General features: G+C 65.2%; 1 protein-coding gene across 2 annotated transcripts in view; it reads left to right on the top strand.

Annotated features, from left to right (window-relative positions):
• The window catches only part of FBLN1 (fibulin 1), a gene marked incomplete at both ends in the record, with an annotated part of 43061 nt that overhangs the window by 15615 nt on the left and 4664 nt on the right, over nt 1-22782 (top strand). Inside the window, 8 exons of one of the 2 annotated variants that reach the window (XM_084256400.1) lie at nt 3097-3240; nt 4096-4224; nt 4954-5079; nt 5685-5804; nt 6383-6514; nt 7907-8030; nt 15989-16131; nt 17174-17305. In XM_084256400.1, coding sequence (XP_084112526.1) covers nt 3097-3240; nt 4096-4224; nt 4954-5079; nt 5685-5804; nt 6383-6514; nt 7907-8030; nt 15989-16131; nt 17174-17305 — 1050 coding nt within the window. Of the gene's footprint in view, nt 1-3096; nt 3241-4095; nt 4225-4953; nt 5080-5684; nt 5805-6382; nt 6515-7906; nt 8031-11848; nt 12228-15988; nt 16132-17173; nt 17306-22782 lie in introns of those variants that run through there. The other variant, XM_084256401.1, reaches the window with a different exon arrangement.

Below are 22782 nucleotides of genomic sequence, written 5' to 3'. Positions count from 1 at the left end.
TTGGTCTCCGAGCTCGCCCTTCTGGGGCAGGCCCCGCACCAGCCTCCTGTCAGCCAGCCTGTCCCGCTCGGCACAGGGGGCCGTGAGCAGGAGACTGCGCCCTCCCAGGGCCAGCAAGGAGGAGGGTCCTGCCCAGGCTTGCGAGTGCTTGGAGGGGCTCAGAGGTAGAGGCTGGCATCTGCTGGGGATGGAAACCCTGACTCAGTACCACATCAGCCCCGATTTCCGCCAAAAGGAACATTAGCAAGTCTTGACGTAGCCCCACCTTGCCCTCCGCAGGGTGAGCGTCGTGCAGGGTGGCTGGTGGCAGCGGAAGGGACAGTGCCATCCCGTGTCCCCCTGGAGCAGGGGAGAGCCCACAGGGACCCAGGGCTAGCAGGAGAGGACACCCCTCTTCCCAGAATCCATTCCTTAAAAAAACGATCTTTTGAAAGTTACGTGCGCTTTTATTTGCAAGAAGGAGGGCAAAACCCGGCCGGTGGGCCAGCACCGTGCGGGGAAACCCCCAGCCCCGAATCTTGCTTCTCCCCATGTGGCAACGTGCGCTTGACGTTGGTGCCCTTATGTCTTTGATCAAGCGGCTGCCTTACCCAGGGTAGTTCTTTACAAGGAGAACGTAGACAGACAGGGTGGGAGCGATCTTTGTGTCTGCAGGCGAAGGCGGGTCCCTCGTCCGCTCGCTCCCACAGCCCGGCCCTTGGGTCTCGGGACTTTCACAGGCCCCCCCAGGCAGAAGCGAGTCCGGGCTTACTGGGTTAAACAAATGAATAGGGCCTCTGATGGCCGCATTTCCCAGGCTTTCCCACGCATGCTCCTGAGGGAGGGACTGTGGAGCGGTTCCCCCTCCCATCTGTCCATTCACCGGGGGTCGCCCGGCCCCTGCTCGTGGTGCCCATGGGCTGGAGCACCCCTCCCCGTGGGGCACATGATGTCTTGAGGCGCCCGTGTTCTGAGGGCCAGGGTTTGGGAGCTAGATGGGTTGCAGAGCCCGGGGTGCAGAGGGGAGTTACCAGTTACCAGTTACCCCAATTGTGTGCTCTTCTGGGCACAAGGAAGAGCCGCCATGCGCTCGGCCGTGTGCCAGTGGGAATGTTCTTCCAAGCCCAGGTCACTGCGCTTCATCCCCAATAAAGGCTGTCACGCTGGCTGGGGGGCTGGCTGGCCGGCCCTGGGGAGCATCCTGTCTGTAAGGTGCGGGCAGCCTGTGGCGCCTCCTGGCGGGCTGCAGCAGACAAGGCAGCCATGGACGTGGTGCGTCTGTAGCTGTGAGTGCTGTGCCGGTTGGAGGGGCGTCCCAGGAGGTGGGCTGGCTGCGAGGCAGAAGGGGGCCTCAGCTCGGGGTCTCCCGCCTCCACTCCTGCCCTGCCCCAGGTGCTCTGTGTCAGAACAAGGTGATCTGTAAGAATGCAGGTGTGTTCAGAGACTCCCTCCCGTTCAGCCTGCTGCTCCACGAGGACAGGCGGGGACGTTCTCCAGGCATTTTTTGGCTCACATGTGCGTTCACCAAAAGCAGAAGGCCACTGTCCCCACCTCAGAGGTCTGTCCGGTCCAGGAGGATGCCCTTGTGCTGTGAGCTTAGGGTGGGCAGCCTGCCCAGCTAGGCCCAAGGCTGCACAGGCCCTTCGAGCCCAGAGGGGGCACAGGCAGGAATGTCCAGGGAGGAGGTTGCTGGGCAGTAAAAGAGGCATGTTTACCAGGCCGATGAGGGAGCGGGATTCCCAGGTAGGGGGTGTGTGAGCAAAGGCACAGTGGTAGGATGCCGCCTGGTGCCACAGGTGGGCTATCCAGGTGCCACAGGTATGCTAGGTGCTGCAGGTGCGCTAACCAGGTACTGCCGGGGCGCTAGCCAGGTGCTGCAGGTGCGCTAACCAGGTACTGCTGGGGCGCTAGCCAGGTGCTGCAGGTGTGCTAGCCAGGTACTGCCGGGGCGCTGGCCAGGTGCTGCAGGTGCGCTAGCCAGGTACTGCCGGGGCGCTAGCCAGGTACTGCCGGGGTGTTAGCCAGGTGCCGCAGGTGCGCTAGCCAGGTATTGCCGGGGTGTTAGCCAGGTGCCGCAGGTGTGCTATATACAGGTGCTGCCGAGGCTGTTGCTGGGCTCGAGCGTGGGCTGTTGGAGAGACCGGTCGCAGGTGCCTGGGGAGCCAGTGGGCTGGGCAGGCCCTGGAGGAGCCAGGAGTCTTGCAGGAGCAGGCAAGGGAAGACGCGGCCTCTGGCCAGAGGCAGGAGCGCTGATGCCACCAAGCCAGCCTGGCTGCCCACACGCAGACACTGAACCATGGCGTCAGGTGTTGAGAACAGAAAACAAGCTTTACTGCAAGTCAGTTGGCCAGGAGGAAGGAGATAAAGTCAAGCTCACCTCCCTGGTTAGGAAAGGGAATGAAGGTCTGTAGGTTTTGAGGTCTGGGACGGAGAGCGCAGGCATCACTTCTGGCTGGCTCGGGAGTACGCCGAGGGCGAGAAATGTGCATGTGGCTGGGCTCACTCGCTGGGTCCGGGGCGCTTCTTAGGCGGAGACGTGTTTTCTGGGGAGAACTGAAGATGGGACTTTCGGCTGGTGGCCGCTCCCCGCGGGGCTCCGCTCCCCTGCGCGCAGTCTCCCGGCTCCAGCTGGCCCAGGGGCTTGGCTCACGGTTAATGAGCCCCCGGACTCTGCTGTGTCTGCGAAAGCAAGTCTCCCGGGAGAGTCTGAGGTTTTTCTTTCATGCTTTAGCGTCTGAGAGCAGTTGAACCACTCAACAGGGGTTACAGTCCCAGGCTGGCGCCGAAACCGCCCGCCCACCGCGTCAGCCACGCGCCCAGTGGGGCTGGGGGGGCCCTTGGAGACCGTGGAGGGGGACTGAGAGCCGGGTGGCAGCTTCGGATCCAGGGCTGGGGACGAGGGAGTGTCGAAGGCTTGGGCGGATGGCGGTGGCGAGGTGGTGTGAGCTGGTGGGGTCTGGGAGCTAATCAGGAGGCTGTGCGTGGCCTGAGGGAGGGCTCCGGTGTGCTTCTCTCAGTTGTTTTGCAAAGAGGAGGGACGCGGGCTTTCTGTGGAGATGCGCGGCTGGGGTCGGAGGCCCGTGGCTCACCGTGTTCTCCTCATCTTCCCTGCTGCAGACATCAACGAGTGTTTAAGTATCAGTGCCCCGTGCCCGGCTGGGCAGACTTGCATCAACACGGAGGGCTCCTACACGTGCCAGAAGAATGTGCCCAACTGTGGCCGTGGCTACCATCTCAATGAGGAGGGAACCCGCTGTGTTGGTTGGTGTTGAAAAAGAAAACCAAGCTGAACCGGGCTCCCCGTCCGCTGCAGCCCGCCCCCCCTGTGGAAGGGGAGAGCGTGTCCCCCAAAGGAGCCCTTTGGCTTGTCCTTCCACCCCCTTGCTGGCCTCTCTTGGCTGTTGCCTGGACTGGTGCAGTAGCACGCCAGCCACCCAGTACCCAGCTTTGTCTCCTTCAATCCATTCATCCTGAGCCGAAAGCTCGCCCACCCCTCTCTGCTCACAGCACCCTTGGAGACAGCGCCCCGTGGTGTCCGTCAAGGACAGAGCCCCAGGCTCCTACCTCAGCCCCAGCTTCACACCCTTGTAATCCAGATGAGACAGGTCTTGCTGCTCCCCACAGCAGCCTCTGCTTCCCCGTGTTTTTCCCTACATCATTCCCTTTGCCCCCTGCGCCTCTTGGCCTAGGGCGAGGGTGCATGCCCGGCTGCCCGGAATCCACAGGGGTCTCCTGCCTGTAACTCCCAGAGCCCTTCCTCAGTGTCCCGGGCACTTTCTGCCTGAACCAGGGCCCTGCAGGCCGCTCAGAGCAGCGTCCCAGAGGGTGGGGCTGCATGTCCGCCCAGCACTGGCCCGGGCAGGCGCTCTGTGGACCACATGGAGAATGACACTGGGCTGCCTTGTCAATGCGCATTTTGTTCTTCTGTCCCAGCCAGAGTCTGTGTCTTTAGTTGGTTGGTCCCAGGTCAGCGTGAGCTGCATGCCCCAGCGGCCACTCCACCTCCCTCCCTGGTCGGGGCCACCCTCCCCATCTGTGTGCATTTCAGTTTGCTCCTTTCTGGCCACCTTTGGGGGCTACTCACCAACGCTTTGCCATGTCTCTCCCCTTTGCAAGATGTGGACGAGTGTTCGCCGCCCTCCGAGCCCTGCGGGCCGGGGCACCGCTGCGTGAACTCCCCTGGAAGCTTCCGCTGCGAGTGTGAGGCTGGTTACTATTTTGACGGCATCAGCAGGACGTGTGTGGGTATGTGGTGTCCCCGCTGGCCTAGGAGGCCCAGCCAGAGCTAGGACCTGTGGAATCTCCAAGGGACCGCAGGCTACACCTCACCCAGAAGCACCAAGTGCAGGCAGGCCCAGAGAAAAGACCCCCTAGTTGGGAGCCCCCTTCTGTTCTAGGCCTGCGGGCCCTGCAGGTGCGTGGCCGTTTTCTTACCTGAAGAGCAGGTGTTCGGCCTGACCCCAGACTTCCAAGCGCTTATGGGAATGCAGCCCATGGGGCAAATGCCCAGATGAGTTAGTGATCTCCCAGCTGCTCACCAGTGGCCTGCAGAGTGGCAGGTCTGCGCTGTGTGCCCAACCCAGGGCAGGGAGACCCCGGGCTGGCCCAGCAGCCTGACCACCAGGAGCTGCACAGACCCTGCCGCTGGCCCTGCTAACACCCAGCCAGGGCGCTCAGGGGTAGCTGGCACCTGCCCTCTGGTCAGATCCCCACCGACCCTCCTCCGGTCGCCAACTGGCGGCTGGCGTGTGCCTCTGGGAAAGAGCGTGAGGCTGGCCTGGAGGGCAGAGCTGCTGGAGTGGGGTCCCAGCCCCCCTCCTTTGTCATGTACAGGACAAGTTACTTTACCTCTGGTGGAGGAATGAGTCTGAAGGAGGTGGGGACGCAGGGTGTGGGCGCCCCCCTTGAAGGAAGGCGAGTGGAGGGTTGTTGGGGTGCATGTTGCCCTGAGCCGCCCGCCCTACTGTCTTGCAGACATCAACGAGTGTCGCCGCTACCCGGGGCGGCTGTGCAGCCACAAGTGTGAGAACACACTCGGCTCCTACCGCTGTAGCTGCTCCGCGGGCTTCCGGCTGGCTGCTGATGGCCGGTCCTGCGAAGGTGAGGGGCAGGGCTAGACAGGAGCTCCTGCAGGTCATCCTGCTGTCCCCTGGGCTGCCTAGCTCCCAGGAAAGCCGTGGGAAGCTGCTCCTGCAGACGTTCAGCTCGCGTTCAGCGGCTGTAGAGCATGGTGGATGCATGGTCACATGTCAATAAAACTTTATTGACACACTGTGAGCGGTGGGCCAGGTGCCTGCATCCCTGCTCTGGGCAGAGGAAACTGCCCAAAGCTGCAGGGCACAGAGCTGCTGAGCGACCTAGTGAGGATTAGTGTGGTCGTGTCGTCCGATCTCAGAGGGCCTCCCTCGGCTGTGTTGTTTGGGAGGTGACGCTGGGAGGACATGGTCAGATTTCCACTGGAGAGCCGGGGCTGACTCCCGCGGCCCCCAGAGCCCGACGCGGGGAGGTTCTCCCTGCCTTCCTGGCGGGAGACGTGTGGCTGAATCAGGCAGGGTGGAGAGGGTCCAGATCTATCAGCCACGGGGACAGGAGTTGGGGGACATCTCCCTTGGGGCGACCCCATGCTCGTCAGCTGGAGGGAGGCGTTGTGTTGGCAGCGGGTGCGGCTGTGCTGAGCCGGGGCCCCCGGGACCCCTCTCTTGCAGATGTGAATGAATGCAGCAGCAGCCCCTGCAGCCAGGAGTGTGCCAACGTCTACGGCTCCTACCAGTGCTACTGCCGGCGCGGCTACCAGCTCAGCGACGTGGACGGGGTCACCTGTGAGGGTGAGGCCGGGTGTCCCCCCCGCCCCACGTCACACCTTTCCGGCTGGCCTCTGGGCTGAGATGTGTTGGAGCCGCCTCACCTGTTGGAAGGGAGGAGCCCACTCCCGGATTTGGCTTTAGTGGACACGGGCAGCCCTGGCTGCTCGATAACTGGGGTCAGCCCAGCCCTACCAGGCTGTCGAGGGCAAACTGGGTGATGATTTAAAAGCACCTTGCATAGTGCCTGGCACCCAGAGGTGCTCCTCTGTTAGGGAGGTGTTAGGGAGCTGTTAGGGAGGTGACTGGCTGCCCTGGGGGGTGCAGGCTGTGGCCGTCAGCCTCGGGAAGCGCCTGCAGCCCGCGGGCATGTCCTGCGTGTCCTGGGCCGTGCCCCCCTGCCTGCCACATACATGTTCACGCCTTGAACCTGCTGTGGTTCTCGGCTCGGCCTTTCCCCTCTGGGCCTCGGTGTCCCCTTAGAGTCCTGGCACTTTGAGGTGCCCGTGTCCACCCATGTGACTGCCCGTTCGGTCCTGGTCCGGCCCTGGGGACGGGCCGGCAGCGTCCATGTGGGTGCTGAGGGGACTCTGCTGTCACAGACATCGACGAATGCGCCCTGCCCACGGGTGGCCACATCTGCTCCTACCGTTGCATCAACATCCCCGGCAGTTTCCAGTGCAGCTGCCCTGCGTCCGGGTACCGGCTGGCCCCCAACGGCCGCAACTGCCAAGGTGAGCAGCTGCAGCCCGGGCCTCCTGGTTGGGGGCTCCGCGTGGCAGGGTCAGGCTGGCCGTCCCACTGCAGGGAGTGCGTTTGGGGGATGTCCCATGGTCCACGGACACCCCAAAGCCTATACCTGAACCCCAGTATACCTGTCCCGGGGTTCCCAGCCTTCCTGTCCAGCCTCCGGGGCAGCAGGGACTGGGTGTGCTCTGGGTACTTGACAGCCGTGTTGATGGACATGTTGGCTGTGAGTGTCCCGCTGGGACTGGGCCAGCTCCAGGGTGGGGCGAACGGGCCCAGTGTCTGCCTGTTTGTATGGTCCTGTACCTGTAACCGCCCCTTTGGTCGCTGAGGAGGTGCTGAGCAGACACTGTAAATGAGCCATCCCGTAGGGGACATTGGCCCCGCCTTGGAACAGCCAGAGGCTGAATCACAGTGGTGCCCGGCCCCTTCCTCCGAGCTCCCTTGGGGCTGGCGGCCCCGAGCCCCAGGCCCAGTTCTGTGCTGTGCTTCACCGTCACGGAGGAGGCCACCTGATCCAAGGGGCCAGGTGGGCATTTCCTGGGGGCACCCAGGCGGCCCTTGCAGGCTGGGGATCCAAGTCGCTCTGCTTTCGACTTTCTGACGTAGCAGATGAGTCTCCTGCCCCTGCCTGGGCGCCCTCAGGAAGCGCAGGGATTGCCCAGGCCCAGACAGTGGGTGGGGGGTTGCCACTCTTCACGGGTGTCTCCAGGCCCCACCTTTTGGCTGCTCTGGAGTCATGGTGGGAAGGGGCAGGCCCCCTGCGTCCAGGCCCCCTGTATCCAGGGCTCTCATGGCAGCCCCCCAGGCCTGCTTCCAGGCAGGTGGTCACTGACCCGGGACACTGGGCCAGGCGTTGGATGTCTTTAGGCCTCGGTTTTCTCATCTGTGACGTGGGCCAGTAGCTGCTGCTGTGTCCCTCCTGTCACGAGTCCCAGTGAGGTAAAGGGGTGGGCCTCGGGGGAGAGAGGCGCAGGCTGGTCAGCACGGCACCCGTGTCCACCCCGTACAAGGCGTGTGGCCTGAGTTAGGCAAGGCCCGTAACCTCCATGAGCTCCTCCCGAGTGAGGCTCGCAGTACTGGCCTCACTGAGCGGTTAGTCAGGTGAGCTTTCTGAGGAGGCTTCTGGGGCTGTCAGAGCGTTTGCTGCTGTCGTTACGTCCCTTCCGGGGACTGCGAGTCACTAGTAAATGCGCTCTAGAGGCGAGGAGCCTGTCGTCGAGGCATCTGGCACAGGGCCCGCTCCTGCAGCAGCCGCGGAGGGCAAGGACGGCCCGACCCCCACCCCGACCCTGCTGACCCAGCTCGTGGGAGGTCGGCCGTCGGTGGATGGGGCGCCCGGGCCGGGCCCTCACGCTGCCACCTGGGGTCTCTCGCAGACATTGACGAGTGTGTGACCGGCGTCCACAACTGCTCCATCAACGAGACCTGCTTCAACATCCAGGGTGGCTTCCGCTGCCTGGCCTTCGAGTGCCCTGAGAACTACCGCCGTTCCGCAGACACGTAAGTCCTCGGCCCGAGCGCGTCTGCCTGCGCCGGCTCCCGGGGGCCCAAATGGACCCGGTGGGCGGTAGAGAGCCGTGTCCTCCCACGAGGTCTGGGAGAAACTCCAGGACGCCAGGTTTCTGGGCCAGAGCGCCGGCCAGCGAGACTGGCTGCAGGAAGCCACGGTCGTGTGCAGAGCCTCGGGGTGTGGGGGTGGCGCTCTGGGCCTCAGCGTCCTCACCTGTGAGATGCAGACATCAGAGCCTTCTCAGACCCAGATCAAGGCAGCAGGGACTCCACGTGAGCCAATGTGACTTGTTGGGGTGTTGTTATCAAGCACCCCCACTTGAAAGACAGATTCTGTTCAGGCCAGTGAATATGTGGGAGCAGCAGAGGTTTTGTGTCTCACACGTGAAGCCGAGTGTCCCTTTGCAGGAGTGTGCAGGGCCCAGGGTAAGCCTTCCCCGTCCCACCCCTGCTTCCTTTTTTTTTTTAATGATTTCTTTATTTATGTTTACAAGAACTGGGGTGCAGGCCAGAGGTGTAGGGGGTGAGAGAATTCACCAGAGACAAGAGTGGGGAGCAGAACAGGCAGATCCACTGAGATACACTGCTGAGGGGAGCAGCGGGGAGACAAGAGAGGTCTGCTGCACCATGGGGGTAGCTCCCAGGCTGGGGATTGAACTGGTGTTGCAGGGGCTGCAGACAGCTTCACAGTGCTGTGCTTAACCCCTTGTGCCACCAGGGAGGCCCTCCCACCCCTGCTTCTACTGTCACAAGGGTCCCTCAGTGAGTGCCGCCATCAGTGCTTTCAGAGACCTTCCCCGGGGACCCGTCACAGCCCCAGCATGGGGAGGTGTAACCCTTGCAGCCCCAGCATCACGCAGAGCCAGCTCGCAGCAGGGCTGACTCAGTTTCCCAGGCTCGGCCTCTTCACCTTGAGCCCACTGCTCCCACCGAGGGAGATGTTCTTGGATAACGTCCACTTGCTGGGCCTGTGGGGTGGCCACCCCGGCTTGGGGTCCTAGGCTCCAGTTTGTAGAGTTCCAGAGCTGGAGCCACTCAGACGCCTGTCTCCCGCAGCCCCTTCCGTCCTTTCTGGCTCCGGGGCCTGCCCACTGGCCTCGCCACCCCGCCAGGCCTCTGCTCTTGGAAACCCATCCCCTCGCTTCCCGTGCCCAGTGAGGGGAAGGCCCCCAGGCCAAGGTGGGTGGGTGAGCAGCACTCCAGAGAGTGGAGGTTGCACCAGCGGGTGCTGAGGAGCAGGGGCCTCCATGTGGCCAGGGGCAGCTGTGGGGGGACGGGTCGGCAATGCTTGAATGAAGGGGGACGGAGGAGCTGAGTCCGGCAAAAAGGGAGGAGGTTGGGGGGTGGATGGAGCTGGGGTGACCTCCAGGTTTGGTTTGCCCCCACTTGTGGGCTCGTCCGCTCCCTGGGTCTGTCGGGAGGAGCGCCGTCATTTTCTGTAAGAACCAGAAGTAAAGACAAGTGCGGGGGGGGGGGGGGGGGTGAGGCCCCAGGTGGCCCTTCCAGAATGGAAGGCCCCCAAATTAACACACGTTCTCTTGGGCCTGCTCCCTCCAGCTGCCAGAGCAGAGACTGGGGGCGGGGATGGAGCTGGGATGGGGGAGCCTCCAGGCTAGGGGGCCTGGCTGAGGATGGCCTGGCTGAGCACAGTGACCGGGCCTGGTGAGGACACGGTGGCAACTGGACAGATCCCAGCTTGAGTCAGGCTGGCTGGGCTGCCTCTCGGCTCTGTCTACTCCAGCCCTGGCCCCATATGCGAGCAGGTCCCCCCTTCTCTGAGTCTCATGGTCTCGTGGTAAAGGGGTGTGGTGCTCCGGTGGTCAGCAGGGGCCTGACTAAGTGGGCAGTGGACCAGGGGGATGCAGGACCAGTCACTGTCGGATGCTGTAACTCGGCACCTGCCCCTACTCGGCCAGGCCAGTGTGGTGCTTTCAATAATCTGATCGTGCGTCTGTGCGGACCTTGGGGTTTCTGATCAAGCTTGCTGTGCTGCAGGGCCTGGTTCTCTCTGGCCTGGAGGTGGCGTGGGGCCGGGGCCGGCGTCTGTGTCTGCCGCAGGCTCAGTGCCCACAGCTCCTCCACGGACGGGCTGGCTGGCAGGTGTGGGTGCCCCCAGCCCGACAAGAGGGCTCCTGCCCAGGGTTGGGGCTTCCGGGCAGTCTTAGGAAGTTTGGGGTGTAGCGTTTAAGAGCTTGGGCTGGGTGACGCATCAGGGGTGCTGAGCCCCTGGGCTGCTGGGGGGACAGAGCGCAGGCTCCTGGGGTGCGTTGGCTGCAGGCTCTGTGCAGGACACCACACACACTTCACGCGTCCTGCCTGCTGTCCCCGTGTGCCGGACGCTGCTCCCACAGCTGCCTCCACCAGGTGCTGCCCTACAACGCGGGTGCACCCGGCGCACAGGAGGGGACTCTAGTGCCACCTGCTGGCCATGCCCACCAGGCCCGTCCTGGAGCAGCAGGGCTTTGGGTGCATGCCTTTGTGTGTGTGTGTGTGTGTGTGTGTGTGTGTGTGTGTGTGTACATGCGTGTGCTGCAGTGAGACAGGCTGACTTTGAAACCCAAACCTGCCACCTCCTGCAGACCATGGCATCGGGACAAGTTGCTCGTCTCCCGAGCGTCAGCTGGTGGGGAGAAGGGCGTGGAGCGTGACGTGAGCTAGTGGAAGAGCCCTGCGGCTCCGCGGTGACGCCCCAGAGACCCCGTTACCTCCTCCACTCCCCACGGCCGCAGAGGCTTTGGGGGCTCCAAGTCACCTGGACCTGGGTGTCTCCGGGGCTGGCCTGGCCCCGGCAGCGGCACCCTCCTCGCCTCCCCCCTGCCCCTCTGCCTCTGCGCCCCTCCTCCCTTCGGGGCCCCTGTGCTCACAGCGGCAGTACTTGGGGGCCCTTGCAAGGGCCCAGGTTGGCGGGCACCTGAGCAGACAGACGCCTGTCTGGACATAGGACGTAAAGCGAGATGTGCGGTGAAGGCCACGGGCACTCCCAGGCCACGGGACCCGGCGCAAGACGCGGGCGTGTAAAAGCCCGGAAGGGGGTGTGATGGTGACTGCATGCTCGGGTGGTGCGCCCGCCCGTCAAGGCGGCGGTCTCCCGGCACCGCCCCGCTGTGTCCACGGTTCCACCTCAGCTCTGGGGCTTTTAGGTAGCGGCCGCCAGGCTGGCGTTCGGGGCGGAGGTCGACCCTGCCCCACGTCTGCTCCCGGATTCAGCTGGGGAGCAGAGCCCGGCACACATGTAGGGGCCCGGGGCTGAGCTCACTGGCCCGGTGGCGACCCCTCCCACCTGGCATCCTCGCCCGCTCTGTGGCCTGAGAAGGCCTCGGACGACCAGCCTCCCTGTCTGCACTTGGCGCCTGCCTGGTTGGGTGCAGGCACAGCAAGGGCAACCCGGAGAGCCCGCACTCGCCAGATGGCAGCAGCGTGGCTGCTCGTGGCGGAGATGCCCTCCAGGTCGTCCTGAGACGCACCTGTGCACCCAGGGGCAGCCCTGACACTGTCGGGGTGCGGGCCGGGAACCCGGAGACAGTCGGGGCAGGTGTGCCGGGGAGCGTGGCCTGGGGCGGGGCTCTGCTGGGCGAAGGGGCACCCCTTCTCGGGGCACACGCGGCGCCCCGCGGGTGTTGGAAGAGGCTAGTGCCGGAGTCGGCGGCCTGGAGGCCCACGGCACCCCCCGCAGGTGAGTGAGGGAGGCTCTTCTGTTGGCTGCGCTGGCCAGAGGGGCGGCGGGACCGCGAGCCCCGCCCCTGCTGCTGCTTCTCCCCCGCTGGGGCTGCCCTGACCGCCTCCCTTCTCTCTGTCCACTTTTCTTGCAGCCGCTGCGAGCGCTTGCCTTGCCACGAGAACGTGGAATGTTCCAAGCTGCCCCTGAGAATAACCTCCTACCACCTCTCTTTCCCCACCAACATCCAAGTGCCCGCCGTGGTCTTCCGCATGGGCCCCTCCAGCGCCGTGCCCGGGGACAGCATGGAGCTGACCATCACCGGCGGCAACGAGGAGGGCTTTTTTACCACCCGGAAGGTGAGCCACCACAGCGGCGTGGTGGCCCTCACCAAGCCGGTCCCCGAGCCCCGGGACTTGCTCCTGACCGTCAAGATGGACCTCTACCGCCGCGGCGCCGCCAGCTCCTTTGTGGCCAGGCTTTACATCTTTGTGTCCGCGGAGCTGTGAGCGCGCTTGGGGCCGGGGCTCCTCTGTTGCTTTCTCGTCCCCCTGCGGGGTTCAATAAAGTCCTGGCGGGCCGCCCCTCAGCACGCCTCTCGTGCCGTGTCTTATTCGGCGCGCTGGAGTCTGTCCCGTTCGTCATGGGGGCGCCCGGGGCGGGGAGGGGAGCGCCTGCCCCTGTGGCCTGGGTGACCAGGGCGCTTCCCACGGGGGGTGCCCAGGGCCCTGACTGTGCCGATGGCTGGGGAGCCCCAGCTGGGGGAGCCAGATGGGGCGGGGATTGTTCTCCCGCCTTGAGCCTGCGGGAGAAGCCGCGCTGTGAGTGAGCCGTGTCCTCGCATGTGGAAACTGTGGAAACTGAGGCCCGGGGGTGGGGGGCACTGGCCTGCTCGTGGCGGAGCCGCCTGGCCCGGCTCGGTTTCCTTGCCGTGTCGCCCGAGCTGGGCATTCAGAGGATGACGCGAGCGTCTTAGTGTCCCGAGGAGAAGCCCATGCTCGTGCTGACGCGCCCCAGCAGGGTCCCTGCACCCCGCTCAGCGCCTGGCCCTGCCCGAACGGGGCAAAGCAGAGCACAGAGTGCTGCTCGTGGGAGCTCTGGGCACCCCAGTCCTTCCCTGCCTGGGGCGGGGTGTCGTCCCCGGGGCGCCAGAAAGAGGCAGTGATTTGCCCAAACCACACAGCCCCCTGGCTTGCTGATGCCACGCCCTGTCCCAAAAGCACCACGGGGGGCCTCGACCCGCCTGCCTTTCCCAGTCTCCTCCCCGGGAATCCTGCCAAGCACCACCCCAGTCCCGGTGCCCTCAAGGCCCCACGTAAGTCAGTCCATGCGTGCGCCGCAGCCCGGCCTCAAACAGCCCTCCCCTCGCTCAGCTCCTGAGCCGCTCTGGCCAACGCTGCTGCCTCGGGGCCTTTGCACGTGCTCTGCTTGCTGGGCCGGAGCCGTTAAGCCGCAGTGTCTTTCCTCCAGAGGCCTTCCCTGGCGCCCTGTTTCTCCGTCACTCCCTCCCAGCTCGGTCCCTTGGCGGCCTTTGTCCCAGCTGGCTGTCCCCACTCACCTGCGGCCCCCCATTCATCACCCATCTCCCAGGTTTGGGAAGGTGGCAGGGACCAAGTCTGTCTCACCAGCGCCGCGGCCCCAGCTCCTGACAGGCGCCTGCACAGTCATGCTTGCTCAGGGAGCAGAGGCCTTTGTGCCCACGCTGCCCGGGGTCTCGGGCATTTCTGTAACCGTCACGGCCACTGCTGCTTCTAAGCAGAAGCGTGAAGGCGAGAGCAAAACGCCAGGGCGGCATCAAGACAGGGCTGCGGGGCCCCTAGGCCTCTCCCATGCTCGCACGGACGGGAGGGGGTGCCCCTGCGCTGTCTGGCCTCAGAACGGGGACCAGGTCACCTGGCCAGCCTGCCCCCCAGCTTCTGGCCCCCGCACCAAGCCTCCCAGCGGCCGCCACGCTGTCTCTGAGCCTCCTGGCCTGGAGCAGTCTCCCGTCCCAAGTGGCCGCCACAGCCCCGCTAAGGCCAGTGCAGTCTGCCCCTCTCTGAGCACCTGCTCTGGCTCGTCTTACCAGCAGGTGGAGTTGAGCTCCTGGGAGGCATTCAAGACCCTCCCTGCCGGGCCTCTGCGGCCCCCCGTGCCGCCGCCCTCCCCAGCCCAGCCCGCCACGCTCGCCGTGCCCGGGACCTTGTCGCTGGGGTCCTTGTCACGCTCCAGGCCTGACTGCAGCACTGCTCGTCTCGGAGACTGCGCCCAGGTCACCTTCCCAGGGGGCTCCCCCAGTCCTGGGCGCACCCCCCCCCCCAAGCATTCCCTGCCACTTTGCTGTCCCATGCATTGGGGCTTTTCAGAGGCAGGGTTTGTTTCTGGTTAATTTCTGTATTCTCTTCACCTTCAGAGTGTTTGGTCTGGAGGAGCTCAGTAAATGTCCAAGTGGACGTGTGTGGATGGGTGGTGGGCGGGAGGAGGGACAGGTGGGCAGTAGGTGGGAAAGGAAGGATCAGCCTTTGCGCTGGGGAGAAAACCTGTAGTTCAGAGGACTTCGCGGCATGGCAGGAGGCGCAGCCTCAGGGCGTGTCCGGGGCCGCGCTGGTGTGACGCTCTGTGAAGACGCTCAGGACGGACAGATGGGTGGGTGGGTGGGTGGATCAGTGCGCGGGTGGATGGATGGATGGATGGATGGATGGTGTGGATGGATGGATAAATGATGACTTTTGGGATGATGGGTTGAGGGGGTAACATTTTCAAGGCTTCATTCAAGTACCGCCACCTCTGTGACGCAGCAGGGGTCAGCAGGGGCTCAGCCATTGTAGTCGGTTCTTTTGTTTATTTTAAAGACTTATTTTTTTATTTATCTGTGCATACAAGAACCGGGGTGCAGGCCAGAGGTGCAGGGTGGGGTGAGAGGAGTCACCAGAGACAGAGCAGGGAGCAGGACAGGCAGACTGACTGAAATCCACTGCTGAGGGGAGCAGCGGGAGACAGGAGAGGTCTGCTGCGCCCTGTGGGTCACTCCCTGGCGAGGGATCGAACTCGTGCTGCAGCCTGATAGCTGAGACTAACCCCTGCGCCCCAGAGAGGCCCCGTATTCAGTTCTGGCATCGTGCTCCAGATCCCTTGGGCCAGAAGGAGCACTTGTCCATGTCCATGGGAGCGGCAAGGAGGGAGGGGCCCGGGGTGATGAGGGGCAGAGAGTCCGTGATGACAGACAGGCCCCGGGGTAGGTCAGATCTGCGCCCATGGCAGAGCCCACGAGAAGCATGGAGAAAGTGGCAGGGAAGGGTCTGTCAGAATTGAGAAAACCCCAGGAAGCGGGTGAGAGAACGGAGGAAATAATCTAAGGTGAAGCAGAAGCTGTTTCACTCTGGTTTTTGAAAAGATCGTGGACCCTCCGGGTGCTGCAGGAGAGCAGCCGGTCACCCGAGAGCCTCGTCTTACCCGGCGAGCTGGAGTCTGCCATTCGTCACGGGGGCGCCGGGGCGGAGCGGCGGCCTGGCTTCCGCCTCCGTCCAGCTCCTGGTGTGCCGCTGGCCTGGGAGGGCAGCATCTCTGCAGAAATCCTCCCGCGCATCTGTGGGAAAGGAAGGATCAGCCTTTGCGCTGGGGAGAAAACCTGTAGTTCAGAGGACTTCGCGGCATGGCAGGAGGCCCGGCCTCAGGGCGTGTCCGGGAGGGACGGCGGGAGTCGGACGGGGACTCTGGGGATGCCAGGGGTGGCATGGCCCGGGACCCACGGGGGCTGGGGGGCGGTGAAGATCTTTCCTGAGCTGGGCGGCCACTTGAGGCCTATTCGCCGTCCCGTGCTCCTTGACTGTGGGCCCTCGTGCTTATGCTTCATTTCACCATCGGGAGGTTTGCACCACCCGGCACGGCGGCAGACGCAGGCCTGCGGCACCCCCACCTCTGCCTCCCCACCTGTCCCGGACACGGCACACGGGCCCTCCTGACCCAGCACCTGGGGCCCGGGAAGGCAGGAGCAGCCCCGCTGGACCCTGGGCGGTCCCCCCAGGTGCCACTATCCTGGCCAGTGAGGATAGTGCAGGAGGGAAGCTCAGCTCAGAGCTGGCGAACAGCAACGCGCCGCTCCCACCTCCTAGGCAGCTGGGGTGTGTCTCTGGTGTCTGGGTCCCGGCCTGGTTGCAGGAAGGTCCACAAAGCACCACTACTGGGCGGCCATGGCGGTACCTGGCAGAGCCGACTCCAGGCCAGGCACCCCTGCCAGCTGCCCGCTCCCCTCCCTGGCCACGGCCATGTGGGTGCCAAGGTCTGACATCCTGTCTCCTCTGTGCCGTGTCCCCAGGCCCCGCCAGGAGAGGACGGATGCCGTCCGCTGCATCAAGTCCTGCCGACCGGGCGACGTGGCCTGCATGCTGGACCCGGTACACACCGTCTCCCACACCGTTGTCTCGCTGCCCACCTTCCGCGAGTTCACCCGCCCTGAGGGTGAGTGAGCCCATGAACGCACAGGGGCCCAGCATCCCGGGGTGCTGCTGAGGCAGCCCCCCCGGTCCTCACAATCCGTGAGCTGAGAGCTTGGCCCCAAGGAGCCGTTCCCTGGCTCGACAAGAGTTTAGGGCTTGAAATGCAGGCCTCTCCTGGTCTGCTTTGCCTCATGTCACACAGCAGACACACAGCAGCATCCTGGCGCCCTGCTCTCGGTCCAGGGGTCTCTCCTTACTGGGAACAGTCATGCAGCAAATAGCTGTTAAGCGCTGATTCTGTGCCATCTGCTGAAGAATCAGGGAGGGCTTCCAGGAGGAAGTGACTTCTACGCTGGGACCTGAGTAGCCAATAGGAGAGAGTCTGGTGACAGTGAGGAGCAGGGACAGAGGAGGCTGCCAAGCAGATCAGAAGACACCTGGGAATGTCCAGCGGTGGGGAAGAGGTGTGTGGGCATTTGAGGAATTTCAGTATTTTTGGCTGGAGTGGTTGAAGCTTGGCAAGGTGGCTGAGAGGGGGAGGGAGGGTCTGAACATGGAGTTGGGGCTTCAACTCCTAGTCTTTGGGGGCCAAGAGCTGCACCTGACAATATTAGCGTATGGGAACATCACCCTGGAGGCCAGGGGCAGGTGGCCTGGAGGGGCTCGTTGGGTCTTGGAGCCCAGGAGTGACACGGCAGTGCTCCCCTGAGCCCTGCAGGGAGCACCTGCCCTGGGAAGACCTGCAACCCCAGTACCCGGTCCCTGGGGTGGGGCGAGGCTTTCAGCCACCCTCTTCCCCTGCGGAGGTCCGTCCCTGGCTTTTGGAGGAGCTGACCTTTGTTGATTCACTCAGCAAACATGGGCCCCAGTGTGCCAGGCTCCGGGCTGGGGGCTAGGATGCCGTGATCGGGCTCAGACTCGGTTTCCCCAGTGACACGGAGCTAGGCTGTGCTCTCTGGCTCTGGGGCCCCTCCACGCTCCCCATGGACCTCCTGCTGGGTTCTCTTCATGGGTGGGGTGACTTTTGGGGGCTGGGCCGCTCTCATGCCAACCTCTCCTGGCAGAGATCATCTTTCTCCGGACCATCACACCCTTGTACCCCACCAGCCAAGCCGACATCATCTTCTACATCACGGAGGGCAACCTGCGGGAGTCCTTCGACATCACCAAGCGCTACGTGGACGGCATGACCGTGGGTGAGTGTGGACGCGCCCTTGGCCCCAGCCTGCGGCTCAGTGCCCACTGATACCTCCCACCCACCTCCGGGCCCAGCTGGAGGCCCCGCGGGGCAGTGCCCACGTGAGGAGGGCTTGGGCACCGGCACTCCCTGTGGCCTCGGTCTCCCCACCTGTAAGCGGGCGGGTGCGCTGGCTGTCTGCTTCCCAGCTGAGAGTCCCAGGTAAAGAGTGGATGAGGCCCCGGGCCGGGCGCGGACCCCTGTCACAGGCTGTTACCTTGAGCGGTCGGTGACCAGCCAGTCGGCCCCGTGCCAGCCCCTGCCCGCCCGGCAGCGGGGAGGAGGCCGGCGTCTGGTCCCAGCGCACACGTGCACACGGCCCTGGAGTGTCCCTTCCCGGGGATGCAGCGCCGTGAGCATGGAGAGGGCTGGGCGCGGGAGGACAGTTGAGGAAGTTCCTGTGGGGGGAGAGCGGGGTAAGAGGAAGGGCGAGGCCCAGGGCTAGGCGGGCATCAAGGAGCCGAGTGTCTGCCTGGAGGGCCCACAGAGGCTGCTGGGGCGTCACCGTCCTCCCTGGCACCTCCCGGGAGCCGCCAGGTCGGGAAGAGTTTAAATTCATGGACGGTGAAATTGATCCCAGGCCATCTGGGGGGACGTCTCCGAGCAGCTGCAAGGCCACGGGACCCGGTGCCCCGCGGGGCCTCACTGGGCCTGGGTTCCCGGCGCCGCTGGCGCTGCGGGGTCTTGGCCGGAGCCAGCGCGGGTGCGCGTCGGGAGCGGGCCGCTAGGTGGCACCAGCGCCCCGGGCCGTGCCGCCCAGCCCGACGGTTGTGGAACTGGCAGCTGCAGCGGCGTCGTTATTTCCTGGCTGCCAAAGAGCCATTTATAGCGACTTTACAAGCTCTTAAATGGGTTTGCATGTTGTAAACATGGCTGAGTCATTTGGGGGCTGCCCACCTCTGCCTCCTCCGCTGCTTGGCAGCAGGAATAATTAGTTAATTACAATTAATGGCTCGCGGCTCTCGCGGCGCTGGGGGCGTCAGGCCTGTCACAGCCACGGCCGCCGCCTGCCCTGCAGCCGCTGCCCTCTCTGGGCCTCCCTGCCCGGGGCTGATGCGGAGCCGCAGGGGCTCCGGGCGCAGGAGGAGGGCAGCCGGGGCCTGTCCTGCCCGGGGGGTGGGGAGCACCTGAGGGGGCACCAGACCCTGCGCCTGGTGCTGGGCCTGCAGGGGCTGCCCTCGCTGGCCCCCAGGGCTGGAGTCCACCGTTGCTGTGCTCTCCGTGGCCCCATTCTTGTGGGGTCCTTCGTCGGGGATCGCGGACGCACAGCTGCACGAATACCATTCCGCTGCCCCGGGGCTGCATTCCAGCGGAGGGGGCGTCCCATAAACGCAGCGTCAGAGTATGGGGCCGAGGCGGGCAGAGGCGGCGAGAAGCCCCGGGTTGCGAGGCGCCCTCAGAGGTGGTTCCTGGGCTGAACCTTCCCAGGGCGCCTGGAGCCCAGGGGCGCGTTTCTCTCCCCGAGTCCACGCTCCAAACTGGACGACCTGGGAGCTGAACTCCTAGCTCCCCAGCCCCTGGACAGAAAACCCCGCGCGGCCTCGCTGGAGGCTCCTGGAGACCCACCGTCCCCTCCAGCTCCGGCCGTGCGCGGGGAAACCGAGGCCGGCTGGGCGTGAACTCACCCGTGCTCTCGCCGTGACTGGGGGGGGTGCGCCCGCCTGCACCTGAGTGTGCCTCCTGGGGTGTGGACGTGGGCCCGGCCTCCCTCACAGATGGCCGGTGCTGACTTGGGAAACTGCTGAGTTTAGGGGGTGCCAGGAAAAGAACTGGCGGACGAACCCCAGAACCCTGACACCGCGAGCTCGTTCTTCCCCCGAAGGACAGAGCAGAAGTGCCCGAGCGGACTGAGGGCCTGAGAGGGTCCAGTCCTGCCCCGGCGTAGCTTCCAGAGCCAGCCTCGCAGCGGGCCCAGCCTGCTGTCCTCGCAAGACCCCCCCACCCCCACACACACACACACGCGGCGTCCCTCCTCAGCGGCGGTGAAAAATGAAGAATACGCCTTCTCCGTGCACAGGTGCCCCTCGGGCCACGACAGAGCCTTCCTCCTCCGGCTCGGGGCCCCTCCTCACCCCGCGGGGCCAGCTGTAGCCAGGGGCTGCTCCTAGACAGCCTCTCAGCCACGCCAAAGGGGCCTCTGTCCCTCACTCGGCCCCTCCCGGCTGACCGCTTCCTCCACCTCTCCCCTAAGGAGGGGCAGTGGGTGTGTGGAGATGGGCTTTGCCAAGTGTCTGCTCACACCCCCAAACCAGGGGGCCGGAGAACGGAGCTGAGGTGGCTTTCTAGGCCCGCCGGGGAACTTTGCCCCCGGCCCCGGCCCTGGCTGGCGTGGCGGCCGACTGGGCCCACATAGCTGCTCGTGCAAGTTGGCGCCTCCTGTCCCCACAGGTGACATGGGACGGGCGTGCGACCACTCCCCCACGGCCACCCAGAATGCCCACATTTCAGATCACCTCCTCGATCTCATCCGTGCGCGTGTACAGATTTTTTAAATGCATGTCAAGGTTTTCTGCTTGGAAAACAGCCCTGGCTGGAGGCCCTTGGACCACAAAACGCAGTGGCATCTCTGGCCACGGCCCCGGCGCTGACCTCAGCTGAGACGTCCTGGGCTGGACTCTGGGCTGTTTCTGGCTGGTGGCCACGGGTGGGTTACACGGCCTCTCTGAGCCTCACGTCTCCCTCAGCAAAGCTGCCCTCATGGTGTCCGCCTGGCTGGGTGGTGTGCGGGGGGAATGTGTGTGTTGATGGAGCCTGGTGGGTTGTCAGGGGCCTAAATGTGCCGCTGAGGGGGGAGCCGCCCGGGGCTGGGGAGCTGGTGAGGGACAGGAGGGTAAGGCGAGGCGGCCGGGACCTCAGCCCTCAGGGGCCCCGGTCACGAGTGGGCCAGGGAGTCGGGCGAGGCTGGCGGGGGCCCTGCCTCCCGAGTCACCCTCCCTTGAATGTCTCGTTCATCCAACGAGAGCTTCCCGGGTTCCCGCCGAGCCCTGCGCTGGGTGCTGGGGAGCAGATGGCACCCCAGCCGGGTCCTGCTTTGAGAAGCTGCCTGCCAGCGTACCGGCCATCCTGCTGAGCTGTGGCTGGAAACGCCACTGTCAGCAGCGGCCGGCGCCTGGCCACGTCCCGGAGGGGGAGCACAGTGCCGCTGGCGGCTCGTGCACCGCAGGTCCCGGCGTACCAGCGCCCGGCTGGGCCCAGCTGCCCCGGGCGAGAGTTTGGGAGGGAAGGTCCTCGTCCAGCTCCCTGGCCGGGCCAGGCCGGCTTTAGACACGGAGCTTGTGACCCCGTCCCGCCGCCTGAGTTGCAGGCTCGCCAGGGCCAGCACACGGCACGGAGGAGGCTCAGAAATTCCGCCTGAAACAACAGGGCGCCGGCCCTGCGCTGCTGAGTCGGGCCTGGCCCCTCCACCCGGATCCCGGGATTAGGGCTTTCTCCTCTCGGGAGGCACAGCCCCTCTGGGGGCCACGCCCTGGCCAGCAGCCAAGTTGTTTTCCAGGGTGACAGCCCAGCCGCCTCCAGGCCTGGGACGGGCTGCGGCCTGACTTTACCTTGGGGATGGCCGTGCCACCGCAGGCTGAGGGGTGGGGGCGGCAGCAGGGGTTGGGGGCCTCCGAGGGGGTCGAGCTTGTGCCCGACTCCCTGCTGGCCCCACTGAGCAGAGAGGGGGGCGGCGGCGGCAGGCCCAGGTTGGACTGACCCTGGAGCTGTTCTGTTATCCCGCCAAAGACCCGCAGGAGGGCTGCCCACCTCTAGCTTCATAGGTGAGGAACTCCCAACGGTCACCCCACCCCCCGCCATCTTAGAGCATGGCCCCCGGAGGGAGGCACCCCCCAGGTTCAAGCTGGTCTCTCAGAAGACCCAGTGGGGCTCAGGGGGCACAGCCTCTGCCTCTGAGCCCGCCTGAGTGAGGCACACGGGAGCCCTGGGGAGCAACATGGACACTCCTGCTCCTGCCCTGGGCAGTCTGAGGGCCGAGCCGGAACCCCGTGGGGTGAATGGTGCTGGCCAGGGCGGGGCCTTGGCTGAGGAGGGAGGCGGCCCGCCCCGCCTGGCCCGGCTTCCTGCCCAAGTCTCCAGCCCCACCCCAGGGCTGGGCCAGGGAGGCCAGGGCCTGGGGACAGGCTTTGGGACGTGTCTCCGGTGAGCGGAGGCGGAGGACAGGGCAGACGAGACGGCTGTGCGTGTGCGTGTGCGTGTGGCGGTCCAGCAGGCGGGGCGACAGGGGACTCCGGGCACAGCTGGAGGTGCTGCTTGGTTTTGCTGATAAGCTGGATGTGAGTCGAGGATGGCCCCACGGCTCCGGCCCAGCCAGAAGGCGGGTCCCCATCACTGTGACGTGGCAGGTCTCTGGGAGGTCAGTAGTGGACTCTGGATGTTGGAGTTTTTGGACACACTGGTTACACACCCTGGGGAGGCCCATGAGGACAGGTGAGTGTGGAGACACTCGCCCCGGCCAGGGGAGATGGCCAGGGAGTGTGGACAGGGAGGAGAGGCCAGGGAAGTGGGCAGTAGCCTCCGTGCGCAGAGCCGTGGGGAGGGGCCCAGGGGGATGGGTGGGCCTGGCCCTGCTGTCCCGGGATGTATTTCTTGTCTACGCCGCTGAGCTGGGTCAGATGAGGATCAGGATGCAGCGACACCCGGGCTACTGATGACCTTGACATGGCATGGGCAGAGCAGGGTGGAGGGACATGGTGGTCGAGGGGTGTGGCCTGGAGCGGGGGCTGGCGGGTCTGGGGGCTTCTAGAAGACAGGCGGTGAAGGGGAGCAAGGAACATGGTGCTGGGGGAGCCCTGGCATCGGGGGTTTGGGGCTTGAATTTCTCCTCCACCAATTGTGCGCGTACAAGGGGTTCATTGGTGCCATGACCCCAGTCACCCCGTCTCTCCTGCACACCCACAGGTGCATGCACTTGGCCAGCCCCAGGCCCGGCACCCGCAGGCTGTGGGCCACGCGCGCACCTGCTGACTCCCAGGGCTGGGGGGGGTACCAGCCCTGCGTACCCTCCCCCCAGCTCTCCTGGGTGGTCTGTGACCAGCTGGGGTGACCCCCGATCCCTGGCTGTGGGTTGTGCTGGCCTGCGAAAAACCCTTGGTCGGGCCAGGTGCATCATCAATTATTCTTTTTGTAAAAACGGTTTCGGGGAGTTTCAGCAAAACAGCAGCGCAGGCGCCTTTGCAGAATTAGACAAAAGGAGCTGAAGGCCGGGGCTTCCCACGCCTCCCCGACCGCAGACACACGGAGGACGGCGACGCCCGCGGTCCCCTCGGCCAGGAGCCATCCCTGCCGCCGCCACCTCGGGGCCCAGACGACTCTCCCGGGAGCCCCAGGGACGGGCGCCGCTGATGGCTGGCCACGTCAGGCGCGGCCCCTGGACAGGCCCCAGGAAGGAACGGGGCAGCCGAGCCACCCCCGAGCCACCCCCGGCTCCGGGAAAGGGCT

The sequence above is a fragment of the Talpa europaea genome (assembly GCF_964194135.1).
Source record: "Talpa europaea genome assembly, chromosome: 15".
NCBI classification, from domain to species: Eukaryota; Metazoa; Chordata; class Mammalia; order Eulipotyphla; family Talpidae; genus Talpa; species Talpa europaea.
This window is presented reverse-complemented; position numbering and strand designations above follow the sequence as displayed.